This window comes from Bidens hawaiensis, unplaced genomic scaffold (assembly GCF_021521415.1).
Source record: "Bidens hawaiensis isolate Kalapana, Puna unplaced genomic scaffold, B.hawaiensis_p1.1 tig00005179_1, whole genome shotgun sequence".
NCBI classification, from domain to species: domain Eukaryota; kingdom Viridiplantae; phylum Streptophyta; class Magnoliopsida; order Asterales; family Asteraceae; genus Bidens; species Bidens hawaiensis.
This window is the reverse complement of record NW_027491332.1, coordinates 1,224,757-1,239,620: the sequence shown is the minus strand read 5'-3', so window position 1 is coordinate 1,239,620 and position 14,864 is coordinate 1,224,757. Positions and strand designations below refer to the sequence as shown.

Below are 14,864 nucleotides of genomic sequence, written 5' to 3'. Positions count from 1 at the left end.
AAGTTCTATTTTCTATAAATACATTAATTAATACTGGATAAAATTTAATACAAATAGGTTACGTTTGTGTAGGAAGCGTTATTATATATATATATATATATATATATATATATATATATATATATATATATATATATATATATATATGGTAAGGCTCCTAAGAGAACCCTTTGTAAATTGAAAATTTTAAGAACCATTTATATATATATATATATATGGTAAGGATCCTAAGAGAACCCTTTGCAAATTAAGAATTTTGAGAACCATTTTGGACCACTAAAAACACTTTTAAAAAAAATATTTAAAAAAATCATAAAACAAAAAATAATAAAAATTTTAGAAAAGTAAAAAAACCAAAATTCTTATATTTCATTCCGGTTTCATTAAAAAAATAAAAAAGTTAAAAAAAAACGTCGTATTATACACATATGTATAATTTTATATAATCCTTACTTACGTAATATACACATATGTGTAGTATCATTTATCTTAAATTATACACATGTGTACAAAAAAAACATGTAAATGTACACATATGTATATATTATACATATGTGTATATAATTTGGCCAAATCGAGTTTTTTTATGAAACCGGGATGATAAAATAAGAATTTTGCTTTTTTTACTTTTTTCATTTTTGCGTTTTTTTATGTTTTATGATTTTTTTTATTTTTGGGTTTTTCGTGGTCCAAAATGGTTCTCATAGTTCTCAATTTCAAAAAAGTTCTCTCATGATCCTGATCCTATATATATATATATAAAAGAGAAGTTTGGTGCCGCTAACCAAGTGGCGGCACCAAACTTGTCCATACCATTTTGATTTTCTTTTTTAGTATTGGTAGCATAGTGAACTTAACGAGAACCGACCTAACGTCAATTTTTGTTTACGTAACGGAAACAGACTGAATTCGTGTAAACTCACTGCATCAACGCCCAAGACTGACAATGCTAGGGTTTTGGTGCCATTTGTTTTTTTTGTTTTAGTTCCGGTAACATAACGAACGTAACGAAAACCGACCGCATGCCAATTTTCTTTTTTATTTTCTGTTTTAGTTCCGGTACCGTAACGAACGAGAAAGAAACCGACCAAATTCGCGTAAACTCGCTGCCTTTTGTTTTAGTTCCAGTACGACAATAACGAAAACCGACCAACTGTCATTTTTTGTTTTAGTTCTGATATCGTAAGAAACCGACCGAATTCACGTCGACTTATTATCTCAACGCTCGAGTCCGATAACGCTTGAGTTTTATCACCACCCAGATTTTACCGACCCGTCCAGCGCAACGCGCAGGGTAAATTCCTAGTTTATGATAAATTTAAACTTCACTAGAGCTCGTTTAAGCGTGACCATATTCAAATTTTGATGAGCCAACCTCGAGTAGTTTACAAGTGACTCGTTTGCCACTAGGACAAAATCGCCATAATCCATTGTGTTTTAAGCTTTTAAAAGGGTTCACCTGCAAGTTAATAGACACAAAAAAGTTAATTCTTACTTGAAGTTGCCATTTTAAACCCAGATTTGTGAGAAAACCATATAAAGTTTACTTCACAAGGAGAAGAATAAAACCAAGAGAACAGAATGCTCGAGTCGAAACATACACCGCGAAAAGCAATTAAATGGCCCAAACTAGCCAAAATACCACTTTGTTCCTTCACCAGTAATAATATAACAGTAATAATCACCAACCAATAGTTTCGTTAACAGCCCAGTCCGCTTAAGCTGCAAATACATTAAAAGCCGTTAAATGTATTACTACAACAACACTTGGTAGTGCAGTAAGATCCTTCACTTGTCGGCTTTTTTTCCTTTTGGAGAAAATGTTTCATTCAAGTCCACTTGTTGACCATGGTTTGACTCACCACTCAACCACGAAGTTCAGGCTTGGTGAGTGAGATCCCGGTGAGTATACACAACCCCTTTATCATTATCCACCACTTGTCCACTTCCTCTAGCAATCCTGAAATCAAATAACATTACATTGGTTCATTAACTTTGTCGTCAAATGCATTTTGTAAACATGAACGATAATATACCAGCGCGTTGTAAGCAATCCTTCAACTCCTACGGGGCCACGCGCATGGATCCTGCTGGTGCTTATACCAACCTGGTATTGATCCAACAATTACCATGAATTATTGACTAATGAGACAAAAAGTAATTATTTAGCAATATGTTACCTCTGCACCAAGACCAAAACGAAATCCATCACTAAATCTCGTGCTTGCATTGTGAAACACAGCAGCACTGCAAATGAAAGCAACCAATAAAAACATAAATATTCAATTTCCCAATAAAACATATGAAAACACAAAAAGATGAACCTGTCAACTTGACGAAGAAAGATGTCTGCAATTTCACGGTCTTGTGTAACAATACAATCAGTATGCGCACTGCACGTTTCAATCATGTAAAGAAAATAATAATAGAAAAGGAATTACAAGAAAATAATAGAAAATGAATAACCTTCCATGCTTGTATATATGATCAATGGCAGCATGAACATCATCCACAATTTCAATGGTGCAAGACAACGAACTATACTCGTGATGAAACGAAGGTGCTGCTGGAAGATTAAGCATGGAGCTTGCTCTTGGACCACCATTGATGCTAACACCTGATACAAACACATTCATTAAATATTATTATTAATGTTTGCGTATGTACAGTTATTAAATTTCATACCTTTAGTTTGAAGTTCAATAAGAAGCTCATTAACACCACCATTCTCCATCAAACCCTTATGAACAAGAAGTGTTTCCATAGCATTACAGGCTGCAGGGTAGTCTGTTTTTGCATCCACCACTATATTCTTTGCCATTTCCATGTCAGCAGATTTGTCAACATAAACATGACAAACACCATCTGAAAAATTGCATGTTTAAGGAACAGGATTTCCCGCATCTGGTATGTGTGTAAAAACTATGAACATTCTTTACCAGCATGACCTAAAACAGGAATTTTTGTTGAAGACTTGATTTGAGAGACAAGTTTATTGCTTCCTCTTGGAATCACAAGATCAATAACATCATCAAGCTGCAAAGTATATATAGTTGTATAGTATAAATTTATAACCGAACTTTTTATACATTCAGCTTCGTAATTCATATACAACCAACCTTAAGCAACTCGGGAATCTCATCTCTAGAAGTCACAAGTCCAATTAATCCTCCTCCAACTTTTTCTGGTATGGCTGATGTAATAATCTAAAACGTTGAGTAAAAAGAGCAAAATAAGAGAAAATCAAACAAATATGTACTGATTAGTTAAATAATGAAAAATGACCTTGTGCAGGATTGCATTGGACTGTCTTGCTTCTTTTCCCCCTTTCAATAAAAGCCCGTTCCCGGTTCGTATAGCTAACGATGCTATCTGTTCACATTGTATATATAATTCAAAAACTCATATAAAATGGGAAATAAAGTTGTTACATGTGAGATGCATAGTTAAGTATTATCATACTTGAACCAGTGCCTCGGGGCGAGACTCAAAGATAACAAGAAGCACACCCAAAGGAGATGATGTCTTATCTAAGATCAATCCATCTGACAGCTGGACAAAACAGCAATTATTAGACAACAAAATGAACAAAAAGATAAATAAAAGAAGCAGAAACACAATGCTCTTATTCCCTTACCTCTGTTCTCTTCAATATTTGTCCAATTGGTTCGTCCATATTTGCAAGCACGCGTATGGCTTTTGCAAGACCAGATATCTATAAAACATGACATGTGTATGTTGTAAATAAATTTGAAAAAAATAAAAATAAAAATGCAGTCAATGAGAAGGAAAACAACTTGCCTTCCTAGGCTTGAGAGCCAGACGAGAGACTAATGATGCTTCATATCCAGCATCTTTGGCATTAACCACATCAGCTTCATTTTCATACACGATTACTTTTTCATTTGCTTCCAAAGCATAAGCTATATCCAGTAAAATCTTACTTCTATCCTTCACAGGTATCGCCTGCATTCATTAAAACATGTCAGTAATTCATAAAAATATATCATTAATTTATGATGATATATTGATATACCTGAAGGCGTCTAGAACTTTCTCTTGCAGCAACTGCCATGTCACGTGCGTTTATCTCTCCATTCGACACCCATGTGTGAGCATCCTGATGAAACAGTGTACCAATCTGTTGCCCTTGAAGAACTCTTATAATATTGTCACCAGCAAATCCACTTCAAACATTTTAACACAAAAGTTAGTTATATTAGTTAAAAACAATAAGATCATATAAACGATATAATCATACCTGGTTATAACGACCGGGATGCCAGCCTGTGAAGCATAAACAGCAGCTTTGACTTTGGCTGTCATTCCACCTCTTCCTAGTCTTGACTTATCACCAAAAGTAATTGAATTCTCAAGCTTTTCTTTAACATAAGTATTGTTAGTTGTATTTAGTTATAATTAGGGTTTTAGCCCATATAGTTGGCTAAAGCCCATGGGCCTTTTATGGGTTGATAGCTAGGGTTTATTTGTGTATAAATAGATGTAGTTGTTTATGTATTTTTCACACCTTCAAGTAATAAACATTACTTTCACTGCAACCATCTTCTTTACATGGTATCAGAGCTACGGCTCTCGATCCAAACCCTAGCCGCGATCTGACCCGAACCCGAGTCTGACCAGCCGTCACCAGCAGCCTTCAAATCTGAAACAAGCCCTTGCCTTGTTTGTTCTGTCCTGTCACGAAACCTTTTTTTTTTTTCCGACCGTGAAAGTACTGTTCACCGACGAGCACTGTTCACGGTGGAATCACTGTTCATCGGAATACTGTTCCAACCGGAATCACTGTTCACCGAAGCACTGTTCACGCTGAAATCACTGTTCACGCCGGAAATCACTGTTCACGCCGGAAATTATTGTTCACGCGGAAGTCGCTGTTCACTGCCGGAAGTTACTGTTCACTGCCGGAATTACTGTTCGCTGCTGGGATTAACTGTTTACGCCGGAATCTGTTCCCGCCCTCCACCCGCACTTGTTACTGTTCACAGTCAATTTTCAGTTTCGTGTATCACTATGGGCGAAAATACATACATGTATACATTTACTAAAGAGGAGCATGATCTTATTCAACGGTTTCTTACCTCCCAGTTGCCTCATCCTCAAACCAGCTCGGCACATTCAGGTAAACCTTCTAGCCTTGACTTATCATGGGTGATTGATTCTGGAGCCACACATCACATGACTGGGAATCGGGGTATTTTTTCTAGTCTTCAAAATGTTTCCCATGCACCGGTACGTCTTGCCGATGGATCTTCATGTCCCGTTCTCGGCATAGGATCCATCAGTAACTCGGAAAACCTAAAACTGTCTTCTATCCTATTTGTTCCTAAATTTCCTACCAGTCTTTGTTCAGTGAGTCAGATTACCAAACAAAACAACTGTTCTGTGACCTTTTACCCAACTCAGTGCGTTTTTCATGAACTAGGAACAAACCGGGTAATTGGTACTGGTTTTGAATCAGGAGGTCTCTATCGTATATCCCCGTTTCGCATCCTGTAGCAAACTTATGTGATTCCGCTGTCAGGGAGGCTCACTGTCGGTTAGGTCATCCCTCTACAGCGGTTCTGAGGCAAATGCGACCAGATTTACCACTTTCGTCTTTTAATTTTCATTGTGAGTCGTGTCAACTTGGTAAACATACCAGGCGTCCCTATCCCCCTAGGGTGCCCAATCGAGTCAGTTCTTGTTTTGAACTGTTGCATTCTGATGTATGGGGTCCTTGCCCTATCAAATCTACGTTGGGTTTTGAATATTTTATTACCTTTATTGATGACTATTCTCGCACTACTTGGGTTTATTTGTTGAAATCTCGTAGTGAGGTATTTTCCATATTTCGAGAATTTAATGCTTATGTTCAAAACCAATTTAACACCACCATTAAAACTTTCGATCTGATAATGCTAAAAAATATTTTTCCACCGACTTTTCTTCATACTTAAAAACCAACGGCATTATTCATGAATCATCGTGTGCTTATACATCTCAACAAAATGGTGTGTCCGAACGCAAAAATCGTCACATATTGGATGTTGCTCGGACAATCATGATCCAATCACGTGTTCCTCATCGTTTTTGGGGAGATGCCGTTCTCACTGCCACATATCTGATTAACCGCATGCCCTCAACCGTTCTTCATGGTAAAACACCGTTTTCTGTACTATTTCCCAACGATGATCCATTTCCTCTCGCACCTAAAGTATTTGGTTGCATCGCCTATGTTCATGACCATAGTCCAAAAACCATCAAACTTGATCCCCGAGCCATTCGTTGTGTCTTTCTTGCTTACTCACGGGTTCAAAAAGGGTATCGATGCTATAGCCCATCACTTCACCGATACTTTACCAGTGCCGATGTCACTTTTCACGAGTCTCCTTACTTTCTCGAGTGTTCCACTCCTGTTTCTGACCCGTTTCCCGACCTCGATATACCCACATCTCCCTTCATCCCCACCATTCCTGTGTCAATTCCTTCTACCGATCCAATCTCTACTGATTCTGACCCACCGACAGAATCTCCGCCACTGCTTTTCACATATGCTAGGCGGGGTAGGGGTCAGCGACTCTTGATTCACACCCTGGCCACGACCCCGAAATACCCTCCGATACTCCGTCTACATCTGAGCAATCCACACCTCTCACTAATACATCCTTACCCGATCCAACAACCTCTGATACACCCGTTTATGATCCTCCTGGTGCCCCACTTCCCGATATACCTATTTCCTTTCGCAAGGAACCCCGGAAATGTACTCGTTACCCAATTCAGGACTATGTTGCCTACACCCACCTATCTCCTGAATCTCATGCGTACACCACTACCCTTGATTCCTACCCAATTCCCAAGAATGTGACAAGCGCTCTCGCTCACCTAGGATGGAGACAGGCTATGGAAGATGAAATTGGGGCTCTAAAGTCCAATCATACATGGGATCTTGAAACACTTCCTAAAGGGAAGCGTATTGTTGGTTGTCGTTGGGTGTTTACGGTTAAACTACACCCGGATGGCTCCTTACACCGCTTAAAGGCTCGGTTGGTTGCAAAAGGGTATTCTCAGGCATATGGCATTGATTACGATGAAACCTTCTCTCCGGTTGCTAAAATGTCATCTGTCCGTATTTGTATCGCTCTTGCTGCCATTAATCATTGGCCGCTCCATCAGCTTGATGTCAAGAACGCCTTTCTTAATGGTGTTCTTGAGGAGGAGGTATATATGGAGCAGCCCCCAGGGTTCGTTGTTGAGGAGGAGGCCTCGAAAGTTTGTAGACTACGTCGTTCTCTATATGGTCTTAAACAGTCTCCCAGGGCATGGTTTGGTCGATTCTCTAGTGTTATGGGACAGTTTGGGATGACTCGGAGTGCCTACGATCACTTTGTCTTCTTTAGACACCAGAAAGGAAAGAGGATTATCGTAGTTGTTTATGTGGATGACATTATAATCACAGGTGATGACGAGGTCGGGATTATCGAACTCAAGCAGTTTCTTCAGTCTCAGTTTCAGGTCAGCGACTTAGGTCGATTGAGGTATTTCCTTGGCATAGAAGTATCCCGCTCTCCACAAGGAATACTTCTCTCCCAACGAAAGTATGTTCTTGATATGTTAACTGAATGTGGCTTACTGGGTTGTAAACCTGTTGATACCCCAAAGAAAGATCCTGAGCGATACAGTGCTTCCTACAAAGAAACTCCTCCCAAAGGAAGGAGATCCAATGAAAGATCCTGAGCGATACAGACGGTTGGTTGGTAAACTTAATTATTTAACCGTCACACGACCGGATATCTCCTTTACTGTCAGTGTTCTGAGCCAATTTATGGCTACACCATACACCGGTCACTGGGATGCTGCCATTCGTGTCTTAAGATATCTTAAGACCTCACCTGGCTTGGGTATATTATACTCCGATCAGGGTCATTGTCGTGTAGGTGCCTTCACGGAAGAAGGAGATGGTCGGATATCAGGGTTCTCAGATGCAGATTGGGCAGGTTGTCCGATTTCTCGACGATCTACCACCGGATATTGTGTGTTTGTTGGAGGAAATCTTGTATCATGGAAGAGTAAGAAGCAACACACGGTTTCCCGGTCGAGTGCCGAATCGGAGTATAGAGCCATGGCAGATGTAACATCAGAGATGACATGGGTTCGTCGTCTTCTCAGAGAGCTCGGGGTTGTTTCTAATGACTTGATGAGGTTATACTGTGATAGTCAGTCAGCCATTCACATAGCCAAGAATCAAGTATTTCATGAGAGGACAAAACATATTGAGGTCGACTGCCACCTTATCAGAGATTGAGTAGTAGGCACACAAACTGATCCTCCTTCCATTCAACCAGTTCATGTGAAGACAAATTTTCAGCTAGCAGACATTCTAACTAAACCGCTCCGGAAAGCTCAAATAAATTTTATTTGTAACAAGTTGGGCATGATTAACATCTATGCTCCAACTTGAGGAGGAGTGTTAGTTGTATTTAGTTATAATTAGGGTTTTAGCCCATATAGTTGGCTAAAGCCCATGGGCCTTTTATGGGTTGATAGCTAGGGTTTATTTGTGTATAAATAGATGTAGTTGTTTATGTATTTCTCACACCTTCAAGTAATAAATATTACTTTCACTACAACCATCTTCTTTACAAGTATAAATTAGCTTTGATTGAGGATCACTAGAGGGGCCACTGTAGAGACCGTCCACGTCACTTAACAGTACAGGAAGGTCTGCTTTGAGTTCTAATGCTAATAGAGCTGCCAAACTGTCATTATCCCAGAAGATTCCAGAAGAATCCTACAATATACACATCATTAAAATAACACAAAATTATGTATTTATGTACTATGATTAGTAAAACAAAAACACATTACACACCTCGTATGGAGCTCGGCGGGTACTAACAGCATCGTTCTCGTTAAATACAGGAATAACCTTATACGATAATAATGAATCCACTGTTTCAGTAAGTTGTTCCCTAAATTCTGGACTCCTAAAGTCGTTATCAGTCACAAGTAGCTGCGCTGATGTCACATCCAGCTTCAAACAATATCGGAAACGTCGCATTTCAACATAAAATTTTAAAATAAAGAAAATTTGATCATGCTGTTAAAATAATAAACCTGACTGAACAACGTATCATACAGTGCCATGAGACCATTTTGTCCAACAGCTGCACATGCCTTTCCATCAAGCTCAACTTGTGGTTTTTGGAGGTCAGCAAAGCTTCAATAATTAAAAGTAATATAAGTATATATAACTAAGATATATTCATTCATTAAATTAAAGTTTAGGTTGCAGTAGTTACATCATGTAACTAAGTACCTGCTGTGGACCAATTTCCTGTATCTAAGTCGTTGTCGGCCAGCACCAACAGCACCCGATGAGACCAAGATAACTTCAAATCCTTCAGAGTTTAGTATTTGAATCTGTGTTTAGAACATAAGTTAATCATAACAATAATTCAACACATGTAACTACTCAAATATAGAAGAATTTGTTTTGATCAAAACACCTGCTCACACAGAGCTCCTAGTCTTCCAAGTGCAAGTCTTCCGTCCTCTCGTGTGACGACAGCTGTCCCGACCTTTAAAAAATAAACAGTACATTTTCCATAATTACCAAACAGCATAAACCATGAAAAAAGTATTTCATAAACATTATTGTTATATTCTTTCCATACTACGAGGATCCAATCCTCCACAGACACTTGGTATTTTGATTTTTATTGGCGAATCATATGGTGTTATAATTATGCCAAACATCCTTGATGAAGACTCTTCTGAGAATTGGTAGGACCATATAATGTAAATCACAGTTGATAATGGAATTTCATTCCGTTTTCGCCACTAATATCTATGCAGATTTTAATCATGGTCCACAAACATAAAGATCAGTTCATAAATCCAATCAATTAGAATTATCAAATACCAGAAACTATAACAAAAAGAATACTCAAAACTTTGAATAAACAGTAATGTAATATTCTTTCCATGCTATGAGGACTGAGGAGCCAATCCTCCACAGACACTTGGAATTTTAATTCTTATTGGTGAATTATATTATGTTATATTTATGCCATTAAAATCTATGCAGACTTTAATCATGGTCTACAAACATAAAGATAAACTCCCCACCAGGTTTAGCTACGTGGCTAACATTATGATAAGGACACTGATTGATACATCATAACAGATTATATAGTCCCGCACAAATGAAATTAACCTACTAAACATACAAATAACAAGAGTAATTATTTTTACTCTACAATTTCAAACTAGAGTAATTACACTACAAAACAATTGCTCCAGTTCAAAAAATGTACAGTAGTAATAATTATTCTACATTTAGCACAATTACTCTAGTTATTTGTAGAGTAACTATTTGTTCAAAAAAAGAGTAATTATTTGTACGTCTCTCACGTTAAAAGCTTAATTGACATATACAAGCTCAATTGAAAAGGACACCGATTGATACATCAAGACAGATTATATAATTCGATACAAATGAAATTAACATGCTAAACATAAAAGTAACTAGAATATCTATTATTAAAGTAATTACACTACAAAATAATTGCCTCCGGTTCAACAACTGTCTAGTAATAATAATACTTATTCTACTTATTTATACGTATTCTCATGATAAAAGCTATTTGTATTGGATCCTAACACAATCATAGAATCTACATTATAAAACTCACACAAATTCGAACTAACTCGATAATAACCGTCAATATAATCAATCAATCTGAAAATTATACAGCATATGATTTAGATATTAAAACATGGCGATAACCGTGACTATAGTGAATCAAAGTATGAAATGAAGAGTGACCTTAATAACGATACGTTTAACATCCTTAAGGAATCCACGAGTAGGATCAATTGCCGCCATGGTTGACACCTTTAAGTTACAAATTGGCACCTGAAACTGCCGTAAATAATAATCGATGTATATAGATGCCTGCTGCTATATGTATATGTATATGTATATGTATATGTACAGATACACAGGGATGGATTGACTTAAGAAGCTGTTTGTAACGTATACTTCAGAGATTGTTGGGTTATTGTACGGTGTGGTTAGCATGTATGCTTTGGTTACGGCTTGGGTCTTCAGATCGTGCCACCTTGATTATTGTATGTTTGAAGGGTTTTGATTTTTTAAAAAAATTGGCGTCAGGAGTACAGGAGTAGAGCATTTTGTCAGTTTCGCACCAATTATTATTATTATTATTATTATTATTATTATTATTATTGTTATTATTATATACAAGGTCGTAAAAGCGATACGCGACGTTAGTCGGTTGATTGAGGACTTGGGTGTACTCATGGTATTCGAGAGGTACTCGAACATGATAAATATAAAGAAAATTAATTATATATATATATATATACGTGTCAAATATCCATATAAATAACCTACATACATATTTAAATACTAAATTATTTTAAAATTGCTAATCATATTAATTAAAACAATGATATTTGTTTTAATTATTATAATAATAATAATTATTATTATTATTATAATTATTATTATTATAATAATAATAATAATTTTAAAATTGTTATTATTATAATAATAATAATTATTATTATTATTATTATTATTATTATTATATACAAGGTCGTAAAAGCGATACGCGACGTTAGTCGGTTGATTGAGGACTTGGGTGTACTCATGGTATTCGAGAGGTACTCGAACATGATAAATATTTTAGGGTTTTAACTTGCAAATTTCCAGCCACATAATTGACGAACGCAAATTATGCTCCCACCTCCTCCGACGATTTTCCGCCTCTAGCCTCCTCCTTTCCACGGTTTGTACATCAAAACTATTTACGATCTTCTTTAATTTATCTATAATAGAGTGTTCACCAACAAACAAAACAATAATTGCATGAAAAAATTACAATAACAACATGAGCCATATTGGGCATTTTTTTTGTAGCAACTAGCAGGCATGAAAACTATTTACAATCTTCTTTAATTTGTTACAATAGAGTGTTTCACCAACAAACAAAACAATAATTGCATGAAAAATTTACAATAACAACATGAGCCATATTGGCATTTTTTTTGTAGCTAGCAGGTGTCATGAAAGTCTTTATATAAAATAGTTACTTATTAGCAATTACTGTTTAGTTTTGAAAGTTGATTTTTGCTACTTGAATGATGGTGTCTTTTATATTACAATATCGTATTTTTATTATGTGCTAAACCGTACCCGACCCGAACCATCCAACCCACCCAAACCGTTAAACCGACCAGAATTTTTTATAACCGGCTCCATAAAATTGGAACATCTAAAAACTGTGCACCCCTTGAAAAAAAATCCTGGATCCGCCACTGTAATTACCTACACGAAACACTCTTTACATCTTGTGGAAGGCTCATAATGTGGTGATACATAAAGGTCGTTGGTTTTTAATTGATGCGAAATTGGTCGTAGCTATGTCATGTGACATGGGAGGTTTGGACGAAATTTAATTTTTATGGGAGTATGGTTGTATGGAGTTAAGCTTTTTTTGGGTGATTTGTATGTTACTGCGGTGAATATGGCTAGCTACTAACTAGTGTTTTAATAGAATTCGTCGGATTTTAAAAATAAGGTTTTGTTTATTACGATTTTTATTTTTCTAGTAATATTAGATTTCTAGTAATTAAATCTTTTAACTAAACAACTATTTTGTTGTTATTGTTGAAAAACGAATTATGCAATTTCACTATTATCTACTTTCTAATAATACTTTTTGTGTTAAAAACATGGGGAAATCGGTAAAACTTTAATGCTGAAACCTGGGTGTTGGTAAAACCCCAGCGTTACGTCTGTAAGTTGACTCGAATTCAATTAGTATCATTTACGTTCTTTACAGTATATATATGATTGGTAAAACCTTAGCGTCCATAAAAAATATATTCGTCAAACTAACATATAAAAAAGTAAATTAGTTGAAACAACGTTTCGGTTATGACGCGGTGATAAAAATTAAGCGTTCGGTCCCGGGCATTGATGCGGTAACTGGACACGAATTCGGTTGGTTCGGTTATGTTTGTAACGGTACCGGAACTAAAAACCGGAAAAAATATAGTGTTCTTAATGAAAAATTATAAATAAAATAACATATTGGGGCATTGGGCTGCGTATTTATCATTAGTTGGGCTTCACAAAATAACAATATGTGTACTAAATTGATTCCAGATTGGGACCAAAATTGTCCAAAGTTATGCATATTGCATAGTCATTAATCCATAGTCCATACCATTCATCAAATATTTTCAAATTTCAAGTCACAATATTCAACACATGAGAAATCGAATAATAACTGAAATAATGCGAGTGTTACAACACCATCCATGCATTACTTTTCTAGGGTTTCATATGTAAAAAAACATAAAATCATATTGTTGATCCGATTTAATTCACATTCACCATAAACACATATGTAACATGTTAGATAAGTACAATCATATTGACATATTGTAAATTTAAAAACTGATTAACGAATCTAACAACATGAACCTTAAACTGCAGAATCAAGATCAAGAATTAGTCATAAGAACAAAAGCAGTAATCCATTAATAATACTTATGATTACCAGTAACTCCTTCCGGTAAATGCCTTGAACCCATCTTCCTTAATAATCTTCACATTTACTTCAACGTCCGATCGCACCATCTCCTGATCATCAGCCACAACCGTCAACAATTGCCCATCAAGCCGCCTCCCCAATCCTGCGAACGCCTCAAACCCTATCGCTTCTTTCATCTCCGGTTTAGCATCCTTTTTAATCTCTATCTCTTCTTTCTTTGCTAATTTAGAAGCCTTCTTACTCTTTATATGATCTTTTTCCATTCTTTTCTTTTCGATCTCTTTATAATCCAACAGCGGTGCAAAGTCCACCTCACAATCAGTTTCAAACAATAATACCGCGCCTGACGGCTTAGTCTCCACAATATCAATCAAATACTTCTCATCCCCATGATTAACCACAATAGTGTCACCGGTTGTAAGACAAACAAAATCTCTAAACGCTTTTTCGAGCAACGATTTGTGATCCGAAAGAGCAGTGAATTTAGTTGCATGTGGTTGTAATTTAATGTACTCGGCTTTAGGGAGGCTAGTGTTCTTGATATTCACAAGTTCACCTTCATGCAAGTGCATGTTGTTCATCATCCACGTGGGGAGTAACACGAACCCTTCGTCCGCGGTGAACTCTACAACGCCGCAGTGGGAGTGGTGGCCCAAGGCGGTGTTTTCGATGCGGAAGAGCATCGGGAAGGAGATTGAGAGGGTAGCGAGTTCGTTGAGGGCGGAGGCGGGCATTATGATCTTGTTTCCGGTTTCGTGGTGGAGTTTTGAGGCGTGGGAAAGCGGGTAGGCTAAGTAGTAGTGGTCGAAAACGGTGGCGGCGGCTGTGGAAGAGAGGGTATCCATGTCGTCGTCCCAATGAACCATGAAGAAGTAGTGTGGTTATGATTTATGAATGTATTAAGAAGTAGCGTGGTTATATAGGGTAATGAAACGTGGAGGTGAAGAAAGGAATTAGATATTGAAAATCTTTTTTTAAATTTTAAATTTTGAAAAGGGAATTTCTTCAAATGTACAATATTTACCTTCGCTTATAAGAAATAATCATGGTTTTCAATAATTTCTCACAATGGCACAACAAATTTAGTCGGATCCGACGTAAATCATTTATGTTCCGTCGAATTAAGGTGGCCTATGAGTAGTGACCACGTGTTCCATTTTTCTGATGGATCCAACTGATTGGGAATATTTCCAACGCATTCGTGAAGGAGCCGACGTAGAAACAAAAAATAGTCGGGATGGTTTAATTCTTATTACCGTTGGATCCGACGGA

The 14,864-nt window shown here is 36.8% G+C and overlaps 2 protein-coding genes across 2 annotated transcripts; both read right to left on the bottom strand.

The window, feature by feature from the left end:
- Window positions 1-1,449: 1,449 nt before the first annotated feature.
- Window positions 1,450-10,981, bottom strand: LOC143629286 (delta-1-pyrroline-5-carboxylate synthase-like). The gene is made up of 20 exons (XM_077098595.1): window positions 10,832-10,981; window positions 9,510-9,581; window positions 9,320-9,423; window positions 9,118-9,220; window positions 8,873-9,034; window positions 8,650-8,791; window positions 4,262-4,397; window positions 4,037-4,187; window positions 3,802-3,966; window positions 3,638-3,715; window positions 3,463-3,552; window positions 3,286-3,372; window positions 3,120-3,206; window positions 2,940-3,036; window positions 2,686-2,865; window positions 2,467-2,617; window positions 2,325-2,393; window positions 2,181-2,247; window positions 2,037-2,107; window positions 1,450-1,960 (listed from the first exon to the last, which is right to left on the bottom strand). The coding sequence occupies exons 1-20, from the start codon at window positions 10,889-10,891 to the stop codon at window positions 1,879-1,881; spliced, it is 2,154 nt and encodes a 717-aa protein (XP_076954710.1). The 5' UTR covers window positions 10,892-10,981; the 3' UTR covers window positions 1,450-1,878.
- Window positions 10,982-13,413: 2,432 nt separating this feature from the next.
- LOC143629212 (uncharacterized) lies at window positions 13,414-14,562 on the bottom strand. Its single transcript, XM_077098545.1, has one exon. It carries the CDS (start codon window positions 14,456-14,458, stop codon window positions 13,595-13,597), a length of 864 nt encoding a protein of 287 aa, XP_076954660.1. The 5' UTR covers window positions 14,459-14,562; the 3' UTR covers window positions 13,414-13,594.
- Between the last annotated feature and the right edge of the window lie 302 nt (window positions 14,563-14,864).

Coding starts and splice junctions, on each gene's coding strand:
- LOC143629286 (XM_077098595.1), bottom strand. CDS start 10,891: ATGGCGGCAATTGATCCTACTCGTGGATTCCTTAAGGATGTTAAACGT. Junction 2,618..2,685: donor TATTGAACTTCAAACTAAAG/GTATGAAATTTA, acceptor TGTTTGTATCAG/GTGTTAGCATCAATGGTGGT. Junction 2,394..2,466: donor CATATATACAAGCATGGAAG/GTTATTCATTTT, acceptor TGAAACGTGCAG/TGCGCATACTGATTGTATTG.
- LOC143629212 (XM_077098545.1), bottom strand. CDS start 14,458: ATGGTTCATTGGGACGACGACATGGATACCCTCTCTTCCACAGCCGCC.